This window comes from Delphinapterus leucas, chromosome 11, assembly GCF_059928025.1.
Source record: "Delphinapterus leucas isolate spDelLeu-1000000601 "Yukka" chromosome 11, BTC_Dleu_Yukka2, whole genome shotgun sequence".
In the NCBI taxonomy this organism is placed as follows: Eukaryota; Metazoa; Chordata; class Mammalia; order Artiodactyla; family Monodontidae; genus Delphinapterus; species Delphinapterus leucas.
The window spans coordinates 35,320,098-35,339,206 of record NC_143139.1 but is presented as its reverse complement, the minus strand read 5'-3'; the positions used below and the strand labels follow the sequence as shown (position 1 = coordinate 35,339,206).

The window sequence follows — 19,109 nt, the reverse complement described above, 5'->3', positions numbered from 1 at the left end:
GCCCTACTTTTTCTTCACAGACGTTGACGAGTGTGCTGAAGGGCGCCATTACTGCCGTGAGAACACGATGTGCGTCAACACCCCAGGTTCCTTCATGTGCATCTGCAAAACTGGATACATCAGAATTGATGACTATTCATGCACAGGTAAACAGTGACTATTTGTGAAATAAAATCTTTCTATGCCTTAAGTTTACTTTTAAAAGTTCCTTTTAACTCTAAGTGTTTGGAGAAGTGTGCCATAAAGGCCCCCTTACAACAAAACAAGTTATAAGCAAAAGCATATCTTCTTGATTTGGTAGTTAATTCTGAATCTGTTCTAAGGAAAGGGCTAGCTCCTTGCTCTGGATAAGAAATTCCTATTAGAAATGTAAAGATAAACTGAGGAACAAAAATCAATATTTTACTAATTTTATACTTAAATAGTATTTATACTCAAAACTTGTGTGAATTCTATGGCAAATCTGAGAAACACCCTTAAATAATATTTCCTTTACATGACAGTTGACTTTTGAATAGAGGAATAATGACATAAATAATGTAATGTTTTCAGAAATAGATCCATGGAGCACTAGGAAATGGGAAAAGTGTCTTCATGCCTCTGGGGAGTACAGTGGAGTATCTACATCAAAGAAGTTTTGCTTATGTTTGTGCTATGAAATATCACTCCCATCAGTAGCATCCAGAGTCCTCCTCAGGGATATCTTGAGTGTTAGTAATGTCTGAAGTTGGTCCTAGGATAAGACAACCTATTCACTTCATATTCTGTAGAATATGAAAGAAAGTGGTGCTAACAGAGTAGCTTGCAGCCTATGGGGATTGAAGAAATGTGGGTGTGAAATACAACATTCTTTTGGCTTTTTTTTTAAATAGAAGAAACATATACATACCATATTTTAGAAAAACATGTAAAGTCATAAAACTGGAGAGCACTTAAAGTGTTATCTTGTCATTTTTACTCTTATGTCCCCATCATAAGTTGGAAATATCGTAAGTTGAAAATGCATTTAATGCACCTAGCCTACCAAACATCATAGCTTAGCCTAGCCTACCTTAAACGTCCTCAGGACACTCACATTAGCCTACAGTTGGAAAAAATCAACTAACACGAAGCCTATTTTATAATAATGTGTTGAATACCTCACGTAATTTATTGAATACTGTAGCGAAAGTGAAAAACAGAATGGTTCTAAGTGTATCGGTTGTTTACACTTGGTTCGCCGCCGCTGCCCAGCATCGCAAGAAGGTATCATACTACATATCACTAGCCTGGAAAAAGATCAAAATTCAGTGTTCAAAGTACATTTACTACAGAATGTTTATCACTTTTGTACCATCATGAAGCTGAAAAGTCGTAAGTCGAACCATTCTAAGTGGGGACTGTCTATACTTGATATCCTGTTTATTAGTTAGAGCAAAGGGACCGTCCTTCCTCTAAATTCAAGTGTAGCATTTATATAAAAACAGAATGATGAAAATAAAATGTAATCAGAATTGCCTTCTCAGTCTATGGAGAAGAACCAAAGATATTCTGAAGGTAGAAAATATATTTAACATAGAGTTGCCAGTGGATTTACAGATTCTTGCTCTTTTGTCTGTTCATCCTAAACATTTCCACATTATGGGAACAATTCTGCAGTTTTTCTTTAGAAAAAATATAATCACACTGAGTGGCAAAGTATCCTGATGGAGCACTATGGAGATATTTTTCAACACAAAAAAGGAATATAAAAGAACAAGTCTTAGTGAATACATGAAGAATAAAATAAACAGTTTGCCTTAATATTGGTAATATCAATAAATCTGCATTCCAATGTAATGGCTAACAGAACAAAACAAAAAAACTAAGATAAAACTACTTGAGTGATATTTTGAGATGTACTCATTAAAAATAAAAATGCTAGCAATTTTCAAGGAGTCTGCTAATTCTTCGGCATTAGAGACTTAAAAAGCTTTGTATATTTTTGTACTTCCTAGTGATTCTTTTTGTTTTTCTTACAATCTTAAAAAGTGTTAGAGACAAGTAAGGAAGAGTACACGACACAAGATTTGACCTAGTGTTGAATGAGGAGTGTTTCTTGGGGGAGGGTATTTTCAAGAGATTCATTTCCATCCTGAGCCTGTCTGTTGGCTGTAAATCCAAGGACTAGTTCAGCTGTCATCCCTTACAGAGCATCTTCTGCTTTGGCTTTACCTCTCCCAGTGTATTTTCTTTCCAAATAAAATCCCACAAATTGCTGGGGTGTTTTTTTTTTTTTTTGGACTACTTATGGAGAATTTCCCCTTAAGATTTCAAAGTATCTAATGATAAAAATGAAGTGTCCCTTTGTAGGAATACCAAGGAAGGCCAAAGTCACCTTAGGAAAAGCTGTTCAGGCCATGATTTTTTGCCTAAGGAGCCAGAGCCAGGAATTTCATGATCTGGCAGGTGATGGAATGTGTTTCCTTAATGATGCACCAGCGTTTCCAGCTAGCACCACTATTTCTATGCTTCCATTTAAAGAAGAGAGACTTTCTTGCCCTGAAATTTTCTACCTACTATGAGTAGGTCTGCAAATTTGAGGGTTTCCATCCATACATAAAAGTTGGATTTTCTTGGGAATATGAGTGGATTTTACTTTGTCCTCCAGAGTCAGGTGATCTTTGACACAACATTTTATGCTAAACCATGCAGGGCCAGCACATGTTTAGGGTTCCTGTAAAGGCAATGAATGTTTAAATTTTTCCTCGTTGAATCTTTCCCTCTGCCCTTTAGCATTAGCATCTGAACAGAAGGCTTGAAGAAGGCTTGACTCCTCTATGATGTGGGTTTGCCTTATGGCTGAAGGCATCTAGGCAGTACCTTTTCAAGAGCTCTCATAAGACCAGAGTAGGACTTTATATCTCTGATAAAGCTTGGGATTTATTTTCTCTGAAGTTTAGAAACAGACATTCACATACTTACAGGAGTAGGCCTTCCAGAATAAATGTTGAAACACCACTGCAGAGCCATTCTCTGATGTTTGTGACTGAGCTCTTGAAGTTCTGAATTTGTTTTGTTTCTGTATCCCTGCCCCTCTTTGCTATTGAAGAGCACCCTGCCATAGCGTAACAAGTGACATTGTCAACACTGTACCCAGCAGACTCTCCAATGTGCTAACCCCATCTGAAAATTAATCACGGACATTCTAATTTAAGGAAGAATCCAAGGCAATACATGTTACTTTATAGTCAAGAGCTTTGATCAATAAAAGAAGCCTATTTTTGCTTTTATAACCCTGTAGTCTGGCATAGAAATTATGTATGCTATAGAGTAATCACCTTCCACAGCTGGTAGAATTGCACAGATTTTTTTTTTCTTTCACTTTCAGATAATTTGAGTTATATTTTTCCCATGATGAGAAAATTTTGGAGATGGAAGCATTCTTGCAGATAATCTAATCCAATTTCCTAACTTCTACAAATGAGGAAATTGAGGCTCAGAGAGATTAATTGCCTTACTTATGGTCATACAGTTAGTGAGAAGCAAAAGGGGGCCAGAGGATAAGACTTTTTATTCTTAGCTCTTACATTAGTCACCATTGGTTTAATTTGCCACAACACAAAAATAAGGGGAGAAGACTCATACTTTATCTAGAACTGCATTATTCAATTTATAATATTCAGTAGTTAAACTGCGTTTCTATAGTTTCACTTCATTAGCTTCAACTCCAAGAGGAACTTTTCCCCTACAGATCGTATAGTAATAATCCTAAATCAGAAGTCAGTAGAAAAAATAGAAATTGCCATTTTCTGGGCCTCTGGCTCTATTATGCAGTTTCACTGATGACTCAGTTGCACCATTTGCATAGTTTACACTCTTGATAAAGTGTTGGTGCAGCACTTTATATTCTTCTGAACTCATTAATATAATTTTCCTTCCAGTGATGGTGTTTTTTTTCTAGTTAATACTTCATAATCTCTGTCCTTCTCATATCCTGTCCTATTCTAGAGGAAAGCATGGTTATACCTACAAGAAAAGAGAAAGGAAGGAAGGGAGGGAGGCAGAGAGGGAGGGAAGGAAGAAGGAAGGGAGGAAAGAAAGGATAGAAAGGGCAGAGGGAAGGGAAGGAAAAGGGTTTGGTTTATATGAGCCAAGATGTTAGAAGTCCATTCTTCCATCTCTCTGATTACAAAAATAACTTAATTTTCATGAATAACAAAGTGTCTTTATTATTTATCTAGACTAATGCCTTTCTTGGTTTACTCACATAAGCACTGATTAAATTGGGCAAACCTTTCTGAGTCTTACTAGACAGCTCATCTTGAAACTAGTCTTGTGTAATACACAAAGAATAAGATAGCTCTGGAAATAAAGATGGGATCAAGAATTTTGGAATTATCAAAGGATAAAAATATTCTGAAGGAAAAGGCATTCATTTCAGATCTTCCTGATATATCTCTCTGCTTTGAGTATTACAACTAAAAAACAGAGTTCTCATTCTTTTTTCGTGTTGATGAGCTTGTAATCTTCCCACTCTTGTGTAGTTTTTTAGAGTGGGAACAGGAGAATAGGAAGGGTGGACCAGTCTACCACCAAGGAATGGAAAAGGTCTTGTCCAACTTAGGGAGAAAATTCATCCTTTAGGGCAGTGGTTGTCCAACAGAGGTGATTTTGTCTTCCTACCTGCCAGAGGTTATTTGACAATGTCTGGACACACTGTTGGTTATCACAACTGTGGGGAAAGGGGGTTGCTACTGGCCTAATGATAGGTAGAAGCCAGAGACATGCTAAACATCCTATAATATTGTTAGACTAGCTATCCTCTTGAGGAAATGTCTTATTTTTCTGGAACCCTTTCAACTGGGAGCTTTTCTCTGGTTACTTTCCAACTGAGTCATTAATCTTTATCCTGCACAGGACATCCAGTATAAGACAGTCCCCCATAATAAAGAATTATATGACCCAAAATGTCAGTGGTGCCAAGGTTGAGAAGTTAGGGTCACCCACTCGAAACTGTAGGATGTACACTTTCTTTTTAATTTCCCTTATCCTCTCCAGGTTTCTTTTAGGCCTTGTATAGTGATGTCTTCTCTCATTTCTTGAGGTACCCAGTGTCCTTCTATTGGCCTTTGGCCACAAAAGGGACCCCTTCTCAGTAAGGCCCACTCTCCCCCAAGCTCTTTCCTCTCCTTTCTCTTATCAAAAACCTGTTCTTAAGACTCACAGACATAGAGAACAGACTTGTGGTTGCCAACGGGAAAGGGAGGTGGGGGAGGGATGGATTGGGAGTTTGGGGTTAGCAGATGTGAACTGTTATATATAGAATGGATAAACAACACGGTCCTACTGTATAGCACAGGGAACTATATTCAATATCCTGCAATAAACCAGGATGGAAAAGAATATGAAAAAGAATATATAGATAGATAGATAACTGAATAACTTTGCTGTACAGCAGAAATTAACACAACATTGTAAGTCAACCATACTTCAATAAAATAAATTTAAAAAAACCTGTTCTTAGCTTAACAGGTGGAAAAATTGCAGACCTCACAGAGGTGGCAGAGGGGATTTCTTAAGGCCTCTCAAATTACGCTATCCTGATGCCTCCCCAGTAGCTTTCCACTGACCCTGACTGCTTCCGTTTTTCCAGAGCTTCTAATGCAGGCTTTGGTCCATGTCACATATCACAGAAGGTCCATAAAGTATCTGAGCACAAGAAATTCTTCTGGATACTTGATTTTTGTTGTTAAACAAAGAGCCTCCTCTGGTGTTCCCCCAAGGAGTTTTACTTCTTAAAGTACTTAACTTTTTACAGCATGGAAAACTCCTAGCACTTACATTTTATGATCTCGTTGTAGTTACTTCTTTTTCTCTAACAAGGTCAATACTGACTTTTTCTTAAAAAAAAATTATCATTACCATCCTATTTGTTGGGCTTTATTACTGTTGGTTTTCTAGCATTTTCAAGAGTTTTAGATGCTATTGACATGCACAGAAGGTTGCAGAGGATTTACTACTGGGCAACCAGAGCAAAGATTTTAAGTCCGTTGTAACCCATGCGTGGCCTTTTCTCAAATAGCTGTCTCCTTTTTGTGTGTTTCTTTGAAGTTCCCTATTAATTAATGCTAGAAAAGGTCATTTGCTTAAAAAAGAGATGATATTTTGGAAAGGCAGTGTAACATTATTCTTTTTCATTCTGCAGTCTTCCCAAAAGAATTGAAATTGAAGCTGATAATTTATTGTATGTATGTACAATAACTTTATTATCAACTGTTTAAAAATAGCTCTTGGTGGGTTTATCAAAATCGCAAGTACGGAAGAAGGTAGATAATTCATTGTGTGTGTACCATGATAATTACTGGTATATAAATAGTGAAGGAAGTAAGAATATTGTGGACAATGGCAGAGAGTATAGGGGCCAGGAGAGGCACAGATCAGAGAGAACAATGGTAAAGAAGAGGAAGTGAAAATATGCATATCAGCACTCACAAAACTCCTAAATAAACGTCATTAATTATAAAAAGCCTTGGCTCTTTATCTTTAGTAAAATGCCTAGCACAGAAGAAATCTTTAATAAACATTAGCTACAATTATTGTTGTTGTTTCTATTGTGATTAGAGAAGTGATCCTCTTCAGGAAATGTCTTCTGTCCCTAGGAGTTTTTCAACTGGGCACTTCTCTCTGGTTACTTTTCAATGGAGTTATTTTTATTATTATTATAAATAGATAGCCTTGCTGGAGCAATGGATTCAATGTGTTTTTATTTAGTCGACTGACTTATTATGTACCTGTGAATAGGGGCTTAAAAAAGAAAGAGAAACCTTGGTGTAACTGAATAGCACTCTCTCTGGAAGTTAGAAAAAATCCTCCCATAGGAGGATTTGTTGTACTTCCTGGGATCAGGGAGGTTCCTCCTATTCTTGAGAATGAGTGTTAGATGGGGAGGCTTGGAGCTAGATATCTGCTTCCAGGGCCTACTGTGGACACTAATCTACCCGGATTAGAGTCTATGGCCTCCAAAGAATTAGTGAGTCTGGTCAGTTCTCAAGCAGGGCAGATTTTATGAGCCTGGCTGCTTCTATGTGGATTTCTTTTCTAAAGAATCAAAATCAGCAATCAGACAATCCTGCCATCTGGCCACTAGTTGCCATGACAGTTGGGAAAGACTTTTGCATTTTTATGAGCAATCACTCCAAATTTTCTTTTTCTGGAATCAGCATTACAAAATACGATACAATTGTGGCATATTTCATAAAATACGAAAAGTCAGATTTGGGGTGTTAAATACGGCCTCTAATGCTAAAAGCTGCATCATTCATCTCCTGTAGTTTGCTATATATTATTATGCTGTGTAGTTATTATTGAGTAACTTGAACATCTAAACATGATCACAAAAGCAAATTAAAGTACCAAGCCTTAGGACTCAAAGAATTAATAATGAAAAGCAGTTTTTAAACAAACATAATCAAGAAAACCTCTCTAGAAGAATGTGTAGTGTGGTTACCAGGAAGGGTTAATGTTTAGAAAACTTCAGACCATGTTTGGAAAACTTGCAGAGAACAGAAGTGAGACTCGTCTGCACAGTGAGTGTGGAGGCCAAGGCAATGTGCTTATCTCTTTTCTGAAACACATATATGCACGCATACAATTAGCAGTCAGCTCAAAATGGAAGAGGCTCAAAGGCTCAGGGAACTGAATTGCCTTTTTCAAGATGAAAAGCTTGGAAAAGAGCCTGTGCTATCTGAATCTGTCAGTGAGTGGGGGTCACACACCAGCACCCACGTAGCAGTTTCCAGGCTTGTCAAAGCCTTTATTCAGCATCTCAGTGCAGCCCTCGTATCCATGTCTGACCTCCAGCCCGGCCGTGGTTTGATCCAAGCACCCGGTGGTGTGTGTCCACACAAGCTTGCCTCTGTGCAAGCTCATCTGAGCACTGAGATGGTGGGAGCCGCCTCATTAGGCAGCCTCACTTGCTTTGACTTGGTTGGTAAACTCTAATTCACCTTTGTCCCAAATGGATTATTGTTTGAGTTTTATTATGAGACTTTTATGTGAAGAGCACAGAGCTGAAAACTCACATAGGGGAATAAAAAGATTATACATGCCAGGAGTGTAATAATAGTGGTGTCTTAGCAACAGACACCTGTGGAGGACAGGATTATTGAAGTTGAGGTTTAATAGATGCCTTTCACTTTCTTCCTTTATTGTTGGCTTTGACATGTTAGCCGGAATGGAAGTTTGGCTTTCCTTGTGCCTCTTCACTGTGTGCTCCATGAAACAGAATTCATCGTCTGGCTCTGCTGCTGATCTAATCTTGCAGTGGGTGTGTATCTACCTGGTGACATCACCCTGTCTTGGTGTTCCCCTTTTCTCCCCAGCCCAAGGTGCCTTTGCAGTGTCACATTCAGGTCATGGGTTTGGGCTCAGAGGGTGAGTTTCTTCTCTCAAATCCAGAGCCTCCTCTCTCCTGTGTGCCTCTGCTGGGGAATGGCAGAGCCTCACTCGTTGTTTGGGTAATGCTTTCACCAGTCTATCTGTCGCCATGTGTTTCAGTGATTGGTACTTTCTTCAGAAAACTTCTGATACCACATAAGAGGTTGCTTGAACTAAGTTCTTTTATCAAAGGGACTAATATTGTATTAGTTATCTACTGCTGCATAACAAATAACCCTCAAGTTTAACAGCTTAAAACAGCATGTAATTATTGGCTCACAGCCTGTGGGTCAGGTGTCTGGGTGTAGAATAGCTGGGTCCTGTCCTTCAGGGTCTCTCAGAAGGCTACAATCAAGGTGTCCACCAGGGCTGGGGAAGGATTTTTCTTTAATCTTACCTTTGTAGTTGTTGGTGGATTCAGTTCCTTACTGGCTGTTGACTGTTGATTGCCCTCAGCTCCTTGCCATGTGGGCCTTTCCAACATGGCAGCTCGCTTCATCAAAGCCAGTCAGAGAGAGAGCCTGCTGGCAGGACGGAACCAACATCTTTTGTAACCTAACCACAGAAATGACATCCTGTTGCCTTTGCTGTAGTATATTGGTTAGAAGAAAATCACTTAGGTCCAGCCTATACTAAAGAGGGGGATTACACAAAGCCATGTCTATCATGAGGTGGAGATCGCTGGGAATCATCTTAAAGGCTGCCTACTACAGACATTAAATATTATCAATAGTTAACTAACCTGCTTCAGCTAAGTACTGATAAAGAGCACCAGGTTAAGAGTAATGAAAGAGTAGTAAAAACTCATTGTGTAAGAACTGTGTGTGAGTGATTGTGAAAAATTCATGATATGTCACACATTTCTTTCACTTTTCTTGACACCAGAGCTTTGATCTGGGTGCATAGTAGGGTTATTGTCCAATTTAATACATGGAGATGGTATAAATAAATCAGTACTGTACACTGTGGAACATTCTGTAACAAAGGAATGTGCAGAGAGCTGTGGCCACCCCAGAAGAAGCAGTGAGTAATCTGGTTTAAGCCCAGTTTTGGGCAGGCATCACTAAGTGACATTTAAATTGAGGTTTTTAAGGATGAACAGACATTTCAGGAGAGGAAGAAGTGAGAGAAGGCATTTCAGGAAGAAGGAAGAGTAGGTACCAAAGTATGGGTTGTTGTATAATAGCAAGTTTAGTGTGAATGGAATTGTTAGAGATAAAGCCAGAAAACCCTGTGGAAATTCTAAGATACATTTCACGGTTTCTAAAACATTTCACTCAGTCTGTGCACCTTCTAACTGAGATGTGCATGTTGGAGTGTCCATGTTTTGCTTTGTTTCTGTTTTATGTTACTTTTCTTTTTTGCTGAAAAGTTGATTATTAAACTGATGATACTTCTAACCATCAATGCAGAGCTAGAATCAAGGTGATAGGATATTTCATTTCAAGGAAGACAGAATGCTTTGTCGGTGTTCTTGGAACCCCATGAAAGAATAATTTCAGTGTGTCCTAATGAGAACCGAATTTAGAATTTTTCTAGAACAAGATCATAACCACTAAGTCACTACCTGAGACATTTTTATACAATAGAGTTGCACATACATATCCATGAAATGTTAGGAAATGCAACAACAGCAAACAACAACAAAAAGGACAGGAAATGCCTAAGAGTTCCATAGAGCTTCTCTCTTTAGTTGGTCCAAATCAAATCTTAATCTCCTCTCTGGGCCCCTCTTCTCCATGAATATTTTGTGGCGTTTTAGTGTACAGATACTAGCTCATTCAGACTTCTTGGATTTGAATCTTTGTTCTGCTGTCTACTAGCTGTGATCTTGAGCAATTTATCTAACCTCTTAGCCTCAGTTTCTTCATCTTTAAAATGCAATAATATTACATACTTTATACGTTGTTTTTATTTTTTTATTTTTAACATCTTTATTGGAGTATAATTGCTTTACAATGTTGTGTTAGTTTCTGCTGTATAACAAAGTGAATCAGCTATATGTATACATATATTCCCATATCTCCTCCATCTTGTGAGACGAAGCATGCAAAGTCATCAGCATGACAGCTGAGACACAGTAAGCATTTAGAAGTGATAGTTATTATCGTTACCAGTGGTGGTGAACAGAATAATGTCCCTCCAAAGATGTCCGCATCCTCATCCCCAGAACCTTTAAATATGTTTCCTTACATGGCAAGAGGGACTTTGCATATCTGATTAAGGTTAAAGACCTTGAAATGAGGAGATTATCCTGGATCATCTGGGTGGGCTCAACCTAATCACATGAGTTCATTAAAGAGAAGAACTTTTCCCGGCTGTTGTCAGAGGGAAATGTGACTATGGAAGAATGGTCAGAGAGTTGCAATATTATTGGCTTTGAACATGAAGGGGGGGCCCTGGACTGGAATAGCCTCTAGAGGAACAACCTGAAGAAGCTGGAAAAATCAACAAACAGAGCCTCCAGAAAAGAATGCAGCCCTCTGGACATCTTGATTTTAGCTTGGTTGGACTTCTGACCTATAGAACTATAAGATAATGAATTTATGTCATTTCAGGCCATTGAGTTGAGAGTAATTTGTTATGGTGATAATAGAAAGCTAGTATACTATTATTATTAGCTAACACTGTTGAATTGTCCAAAACTATATTTAAAAAATGATTCTCAGTTCCCATCTCTTTTCTAATTGTTGAGGAGCAACAATTCAGTTCCAGTAATACTGGAGCAAGTCTGATGTTTGTGGGGAGAGTTAGAAAGATAAGTCTATTAAGTAGAGAGGGGATCCAGTTCATATTTATGTCCAAATTCCTCACTTTAATGACTGAGTTGCTTTTTTCATATTTGGTTTTTGATGTAAAAGTTTAGGGTGCTCGTTATTTTAAAAACATTTTCCTAGTCTGCTTCTAATGAACACAAACACATGTATCAATTCAAACACAAAAAATTATGCAGAAATAGACTATACATTTACCCAAACACAGTAAATCTAATGATGACATAATACATTTCCCATCTGCCTACTTTTAAAAAGGTTCTGAACTTCATAATATGAAGAAAGCCGGCAGACAGTAACTTTGAAAACACTCTTTTAAAAACGCATGTGTAGACTTAGTTGTTGGGGGAATGCTGCTACCATAGGTCTTCGGAATGGAATGCAGGGATGTCGAGAATGACCTTTCATTTAGGAAGGCTCCATGCCAGCAAGACTATATTTGAGAGTGACCAAAATTGGCTCTCAGAGGCGATATATTTGGCTGTGGGGACATCTTAATGATTGAACATTTAAACAGTCAAAGATTCATTATGAAAATCTGGAATTCCAGCCAGACTTCCAGATTGTTCCCCATTAATTCTCGGTCTGCATCACTGCACCTCAGCTATCAAATGCAGCTTAATAGTAGCAACCCTCTTAGGGGAAGAGGGTCTCCCCAGTTCATCACAAGTCCTCATCTCCCAGCCCCTGAGACTCAGCAGTTCCAGTAAGAAAACTGATATTTGACTTTCAGAGTTCCTATAGCCAGTCTGCCTCGTCCATTTACCTTATCTCTCTGACTCATGGATTAGAGTATTTTCAGTTTGCAACCTATGATTTATAGTATTAAAGTGATAATAAATATGGTCATCTTAAGCCATGGAGATTTTAATACAGAAATAATGTCAAAGGTTTGGCTTTTTTCTAAGTCACGTTCCTACCAAATCCATCAGTCACATTGAAATAAACCTCAGGAGAAGCATCAGACACTTCAGTAAATTTTGAATTCATCTGTATTGGTTTTCCTTGTGAAATTAAATAACCTTAAATAGTAATATCACAAGCAGAATATATATGCCATTCTAGTGTAGTGTTGGCCAATTTTTAAAACTCCTAAAAATTGAGTTCATTGCGAAGTTTATACAGAACAAATTGTTTAGAACTAAAAAACACAAAAAATTTATTGATAAGCTAGAAAAGGTCCATGGAAGTGAAACTGTTCCAAATAAGAAATGTTGTTTTGTTTTCTAATGGCCAGTCTGTTCTTTGATAGAGGTAATATTTTACAAAAGGGGGTAGCAGTCAATGGCTTGTAAGGAGATGAATGTAATTATCTAAGGGAATATAACACCTAGATTCAGTTTGCAGGATTTCACTGTGAGTTAATTAGCGAAAGAGGCTGTTACCATTTGCAAGTCCTATGCTAGAGGAGCTGGGCCAGGGGCTGTTGGCTTTAGCTTGGTTGATATTAATTATACTTTTGATTTTGTTTGGCTTCTCTTTATACACGTAACGATTAGCGATATTATCCCTCCTTTAGCAGTAAAGCTCTCCACATTTCTGTGTAGAATCTGACGAGTCCCGTGATAAACAACTAAGAGAGCAGAGGGGCAGAGAGCCCTGTGTGGCTACCTACCAACTGTCCTTGTGACCACAGGCAGCTCTCAGCCTTTCTGCATCTCAGTTTCCTGTCAGCAAACAGGGAAAATATGATTTGTTTGTATGTAGTCAGCGCTCTTAGGCGCAAGTAATAGGAAAAACTCTGGCTATCTTAAAGTTAAAGTGATTTCCTGGAAAAGTGAAGTGGCTCAGAGAAAACATATAAAGCTTGAGAAGCAGTCTGGAAAATGTTCAGAGACCAGGGCACCTCTGGAGGCTTTGAAGCTCTAACAGTTTTCTCAGGAAGGGGCAATTATAAGATGTTGTCACCCTGCTGCTGGGGACACACAGCACTGAACATGAGAGCTAACTATCCCATTGCTTTCCAGCCACCCACTCTACATTCAAACTTCCTGGGAAGAAGCATGGAGTTGTTTTAGTTTATGTCACACGGCTGTGTATTTGCCAAGTGACAGGAGGTTGGCTGGGATAAATGTCTTGCCTTCTTTTGGCTTCCATGGTGGGAGAGGTGCTCTGCCTCCTACCTAGACTCACACAGAGGAAGATGTTTTCAAAACACACAAGCAGTTGAGGTGCTGGATAGGCAAAGAGTGGGGCAGGGGTGGAGAGGACAGGAGAGACAGACAGAGAGACAGAGAGAGAAGTCTATATTGTCCTTACTTCTCAGCTGATGTGGGTTCTCTGATAACACTATAAGTAAAAGAAGGCTGAAAACCTTTCAAAGCATTATAAAAACATAACATGGTATGGTTATTGTTATTATTCCCACTCTCACTATGTCAGTTCAAACCTTCATTGCTTTTCACCTGGATGTTTTAGATGTACTACTGGCTATCTCACTGCCTGTAATATTTTGCCTCTCCACTCTTACCTCAACTTTGTCACCAGCTTTGTCTTCCTATCCTGTGCAGTCATTTCCTTCTCTAGAAACTTCAGTGACTTCTCATTGTTCAGAGAGTAACACTGACACAGCTTAGCAAAGCAGTCTGTCTTCCCAGCTTCATGTCCAACTATATCCTTCTACAAGCCACAGGCTTCTTCTGCTTTGCAAAACGACTATAGAACTTGATAAGGTACCACACTGTAATGCAAAACTTGATAAGGTACTACACTATAATACAAATTGTGGTGTAATTGGCTCCAGTCCCGTTTTCCACCTGGATAAACCAAAGGTCTTAGCTTTTTAGGGTACTGGGAAGAAGAAAGGAAGTAGGAAGTTACTGATTTATGATCATCTGAGACTTCAGCAGTTCAATTCAAAGCATATTTAACTTTGTAAGGATTCGGCAGAGAGCATGCTCCAGAGCCTTCCAGCAGGAGGCTTCAGTTCTCCCAACATGTGTCAATCTCAGAGTCTAGCCCTATAACCATCCCTGTCTGCTTCTGCACACCTCTCCCGCACAACAGGGTTGCACCCAAACATAGTGACCTGCGCAGCAGACTCCCCTGCTCCCTTCTAGTCTCAGCCAAGAAAACTGACCCGCTAAATTGCCAAGAACCAGGAATAGCAGCACCTGTCTGCTCCCCTTCCAGCCACGCAATGTATCACACAGTAATTGGGCAACCAAATAAAAGTAGTATTTCCATCAACCGCATTGCTACCTTTGTCTTACTCGATTAGATTTTTAGACCCCGCTTATCCCATGTGGCAGGTTTTATTGCACCATTCTCGAAGAATGTCTTTGCTGATGTAGTTTTTACTGGCCAAAATAGCTTTCTTTCCCTTTTTCTTACTGAAATGCTCCTCACCTTCTGTGAGTCAGTGAACATGGTCTCACCTGAATGAAGTTTCTTTGAGTCTTCATTAGAAAGTGTGAGTTAATTTAGCAGCTAATGGCATGAAGTTCAAGTGGATTTAGTATTCACCTTCTTAGTCACGGTATGATATTTTAATAGATTTCTTCATCTGCATTTCTGTAGCTCTTAATTATATCTGTTTACTTCTGTAATTAGTTGTTTACACATCTGTCTTCCCCCATTAAATTATACATGTTATTTGAAGACAGGCTTTTATGTCTTTTTCATCTCCACACCCACAGAGTAAAATTTGATGAATTTAATAAATATTTCTTGAATCAATTAAATTAATTAAAGTTGGTATCCTATCTCCATTAGAACGAGAGCAAGCAAGTGATTGGCTAAAGCATTCACACAATCAGTGCATTTTGGTGTTTTCAGAAGTAGTTTTATCAGCAGAATTCAAGAATAGGTCTTAGAGCTAGATAGCATCTCTGTGGAATGTATAGCTATCATCTTGTGAACCCTTTCCACACTTTAATTAACTTAATCTCATGCGGGAGATATCCCTGTTCATAGATGAGAAGAGAGGTTGAGTAACTTGCTCAAGTTCTCATTTATTCTAAGCGGAGGAATCCTATTCAAATAAGGAGAGGAAAGCACATTTGGCTAGTCTCTTCTTTCATTTTAAGGAAAGCAAAACTGTCCCCAGAGTACAACTATGTGAGCCAAACATGCATTCGTGAATTTTGTCTCTGAGTCTTACCATTCTCAAGTTCATGGCCATTAGGTTTTGTATCAGAACTAGTCCCAGGTAGCATTGTATAAGATACCTACTACCCACTCCTTGGCATCTTCCTCAATGCCTTTGGTTTCTAGTAGGCTCAAATTCCTTCTAGAGAATTAGAATGGATGTGCACTGTCACAATTCGTTACGTCCTCTCCAGCAGAACTCATAAAGCCAGGCATTCATTAGACAACTAATTATTGAGCACTTAGACATAAGACATTGTGCTAATAATAACAAGCGCTAACATTTATTTGTGCTTACTATATGCTGGATACAGTGCTAAACCTTTTATATGCATTTTTTCATTTAATCTTATTAACCATCTTTTAGATCAGCACTATTGGCAGCCCCATTTTACATATGAAGGAACTGAAGCCAGAGGAGTTTATGTACCATCCCAAATCTGTAAGCTTTTAAGTGATAGGGACACTCGGGGAGGTAAAAATTGTGCCCCAGTAGTATTTTGATTTAGCAAATCAAAATGGCTGTGTGGATCAAGAGTGATTTTAAGTTCCATTCGTTCAAGTTTTTCTCTGACTTCTTAATTGAATTCTTCACTTCATATTCAGCAGACAGTATAGTACTATACACAAGCATCACTCTGGAGCCAGATCACCTGGGTTTGAGCTCTCTCTATGCAGCTTATCTGTATGACCTTTAGCAAGTACTTAACTCAGTGCCTCTGTTTCCTCTTCTATAAAATGGGAATGAAAAGAATAATACTTACCTTACACACTTGATGTGAGGATTGGAGACTATATTTATATATATATATATATATATTGCAGTGCTTGGCATAAGTATTTTTTTTAATATTTATTAACTGCGATTTGGAAGACATGTGCTTGTTGCTTTGGATGATAAAAATATAAATGATACCTATGCCTATCCCTTGGGGACTTTATAGTGTATGAGATAAGATAGAAATATATTCATTTAGCCAGTTAACTAAAATTAATAAAAGACAAATTAATTAATTGCTAAACAGAGTTACAGGCAATGTACTGTGGCCATTTGCTTGTACAAAATTATAAGAATGAATGCAAAATGAGGGAAAAAAGAAATGAGGGGAAAAACATTGGCTAGAAATTAGGAAATGAGGGGTGTATGAAAGGACTTATCAGTTATTAGCTGGAAAACTCAACAGTTACTATACCTCCCTGAGACTCTTTCTCTCTTGGTAAAATGGAGAAATTATACCCACCTTATAAACGTATTATAAGGATGACTGTAATATCATATATTAACACATATATGTAGAATCTCAAAAGTTGGTATAGACGATCTTATTTACAAAGCAGAAATAGAGACACAGAAGTAGAAAACAAACATATGGATACCAAAGTGTGGGGGAGATGAATTGGGAGCTTGGGATTGACATACATACACTATTGATACTATGTATAAAATAGATAACTAATGAGAACCTACTGTATAGCACAGGGAACTCTACTCAGTGATCGGTGGTGACCTAAATGAGAAGGAAATCCAAAAAAGAGAGGATATATGTATACGTATAGCTGATTCACTTTGCTGTACAGTATAAACTAACACAATATTGTAAAGCAACTATACTCCAATAAAAATTTTTAAAAAAAGGATGACTGTAAAATAACATAATGTTTAACCAGACAATATGAAATTTTATTCTATTATTTAACTATAAAAGAGACTATTGTACTCAAGGAGAAATTTGGAATTCAGAATAAGAAAACATTTCTTTCCCAATCTAACCCATTTTTGCTTCAGCCAACACCCATTTGCTAAAGCCGTGCGTGGGCAACTAAGCTGCCCTGATTCCTCACTCACCCTCCACATCCAATTCATTTACATGTTCTTTGTTTTAGTTTTCAAAATAAGAGCTCAAATCCACACCCTTGTCTCCATCTCCCTCCCGTTATACAAGTCCAAGTCACCCTGTTGTCACCACCATATTGGTTTTTCATGTTTGCTTTTACTATCTCCAATCTGTTTTGCATACAGCAGTCAGAGCAATAATTTAAAAGCAAAAATTGAACTATGTTATGCCATTGCTTATTGCCATTCCGTGGCTCCCTTTACAAACCTATGATACAGCTTCTCCCAACCTCTTCCCCTTGTCTTATTCCACTCTGCCTTGCTTCTCATGTTTGGTCTCATTGGCCTCTTCTTATTTCCTGGAAAAAATCCCAAACCTATCTCTTCTTCAAAGATTTCCTATATTCTGTCCCTTTTATTTGGAACACTTTTCCTTTTGCAGAGTTGCTTTCCTTATCCTTTAAGTTTTAACTTAAATATTACCTTCCTTGTCCACTTTATCTAATTAACCTCTTCCCCGTCCCCTGTGGTTCTCAATCATGTCACCTATGTTTCCTTCAAAATTTAATACACACAAACCCTCCCATGCGCTTTTCTTACTTATTGCCTATTGTTCTCTAGCTCCTGTAAGCTCCACAAAGGCAGGGAAAATGTCTGTTACTTCTGCTTTGTTCATCACTGGATACCCAGAACGGTTCCTGGGAGGTACTTGATGAATGACTATTAGTAGACATTTGGGTCCATTACTTGATTCAACAAATATTTGTTGATTAGCTACCATGAGCATCAAAGCACATCACGTCAGAGTTTTACAGAATAAAAAATTAATATATTAGGGAATGTGAAATGTTGCATATGTATATACTTTACTTTGTCTGGTATAGTGTATCTGTGGAGTTTATTAGTACCTTTGAAAGACTGACAAATACGTCACCAGGAAGCTGAGACTGAATTAAATTAATACTTTTCTTCTTTGTCATATCCAGTTGCCATACTTGTCTGATTCTATTTGAGGAAAAGTTTGGGGTATACTTTCTAAAATACTAGTAGGTGGTTGCCATGACTTTTTCATTTCTAAGTTACATTGCATAGAATTTATCTCAGATTATTATACAAAATTAAACTCAGTTACATGCCACACAATGAGCTCATCTCTCTCAGTCCTACTAGCCCCTCACTCATGTTTATTGCTAAGCCAAGCCTATTTTGTCTGTATTTTTTCTTTTACTGCAACATAATGACCTGAATATGTTATCCCAAGATTATCCCAGCAGAGGAACAGAATGACGTTGTTAATCTCCTTGCACTGGTTTCTGTGTTCAGTCTATCAATAGCTGAATCTTTTTGTTAACAGTAGTAAATGTAAATTTGAGGCACTTTCAACCCAAATGTTCTTCTATTATTATTCCTTTCTAGTTTGTCTTATCCTATCAAACATTTCCCTGATTAGATTAGATTTTCCCTGGTGATTTCATTGATATTGTTCCAAGTAGAAACTCTTACCCATGTTTCTAGTCTTTTTTTAAAGTCTTGTATTTGTTAAAGTATGGTATTTTCTTTTTAATTTTGTAAAATCTCATATGCACATAACAGAACCAGTCCACCAAAATGAATTAGGATAATATGTATCAATAGAAACCCTATTGAAGTTCAAGAGAAAACAAACACACACGTTTTTAAAAGCTCAACATTGGTGAATTTAAATATACCACATTTACATGAAACCCTAAATTTTGCTGCTTTCATATTGCTACATGTTTTCTTTTATATATGCTTTCTTTTCTTTCTGATAAAGAAGTATTAGATGTGCCCAGTAAAATAAATACAGAAAAGCCCCAAAAAGGAGGAAGGAAATAAAAATCCCCCACTATCCCATCTCCTGGGGAGACTGCTGTTAATATTTTAGAAATAGTCCTTTATCTGTGCATGCAATGCATGTATACCTTTTAAAATTAGATTGGAATCATGCTATAATACTATTTTTTAATCTTTTAAAATGATCAATTTGGTATGAA

At 37.8% G+C, this 19,109-nt stretch overlaps 1 protein-coding gene across 1 annotated transcript in view; it reads left to right on the top strand.

The window, feature by feature from the left end:
- The window catches only part of NELL2 (neural EGFL like 2), a 435,366-nt gene that overhangs the window by 275,837 nt on the left and 140,420 nt on the right, over positions 1-19,109 (top strand). Inside the window, exon 15 of the mRNA XM_089920567.1 lies at positions 21-146. Within this exon, the coding sequence (XP_089776693.1) occupies positions 21-146 (126 nt within the window). The remainder of the gene's footprint in view (positions 1-20; positions 147-19,109) is intronic.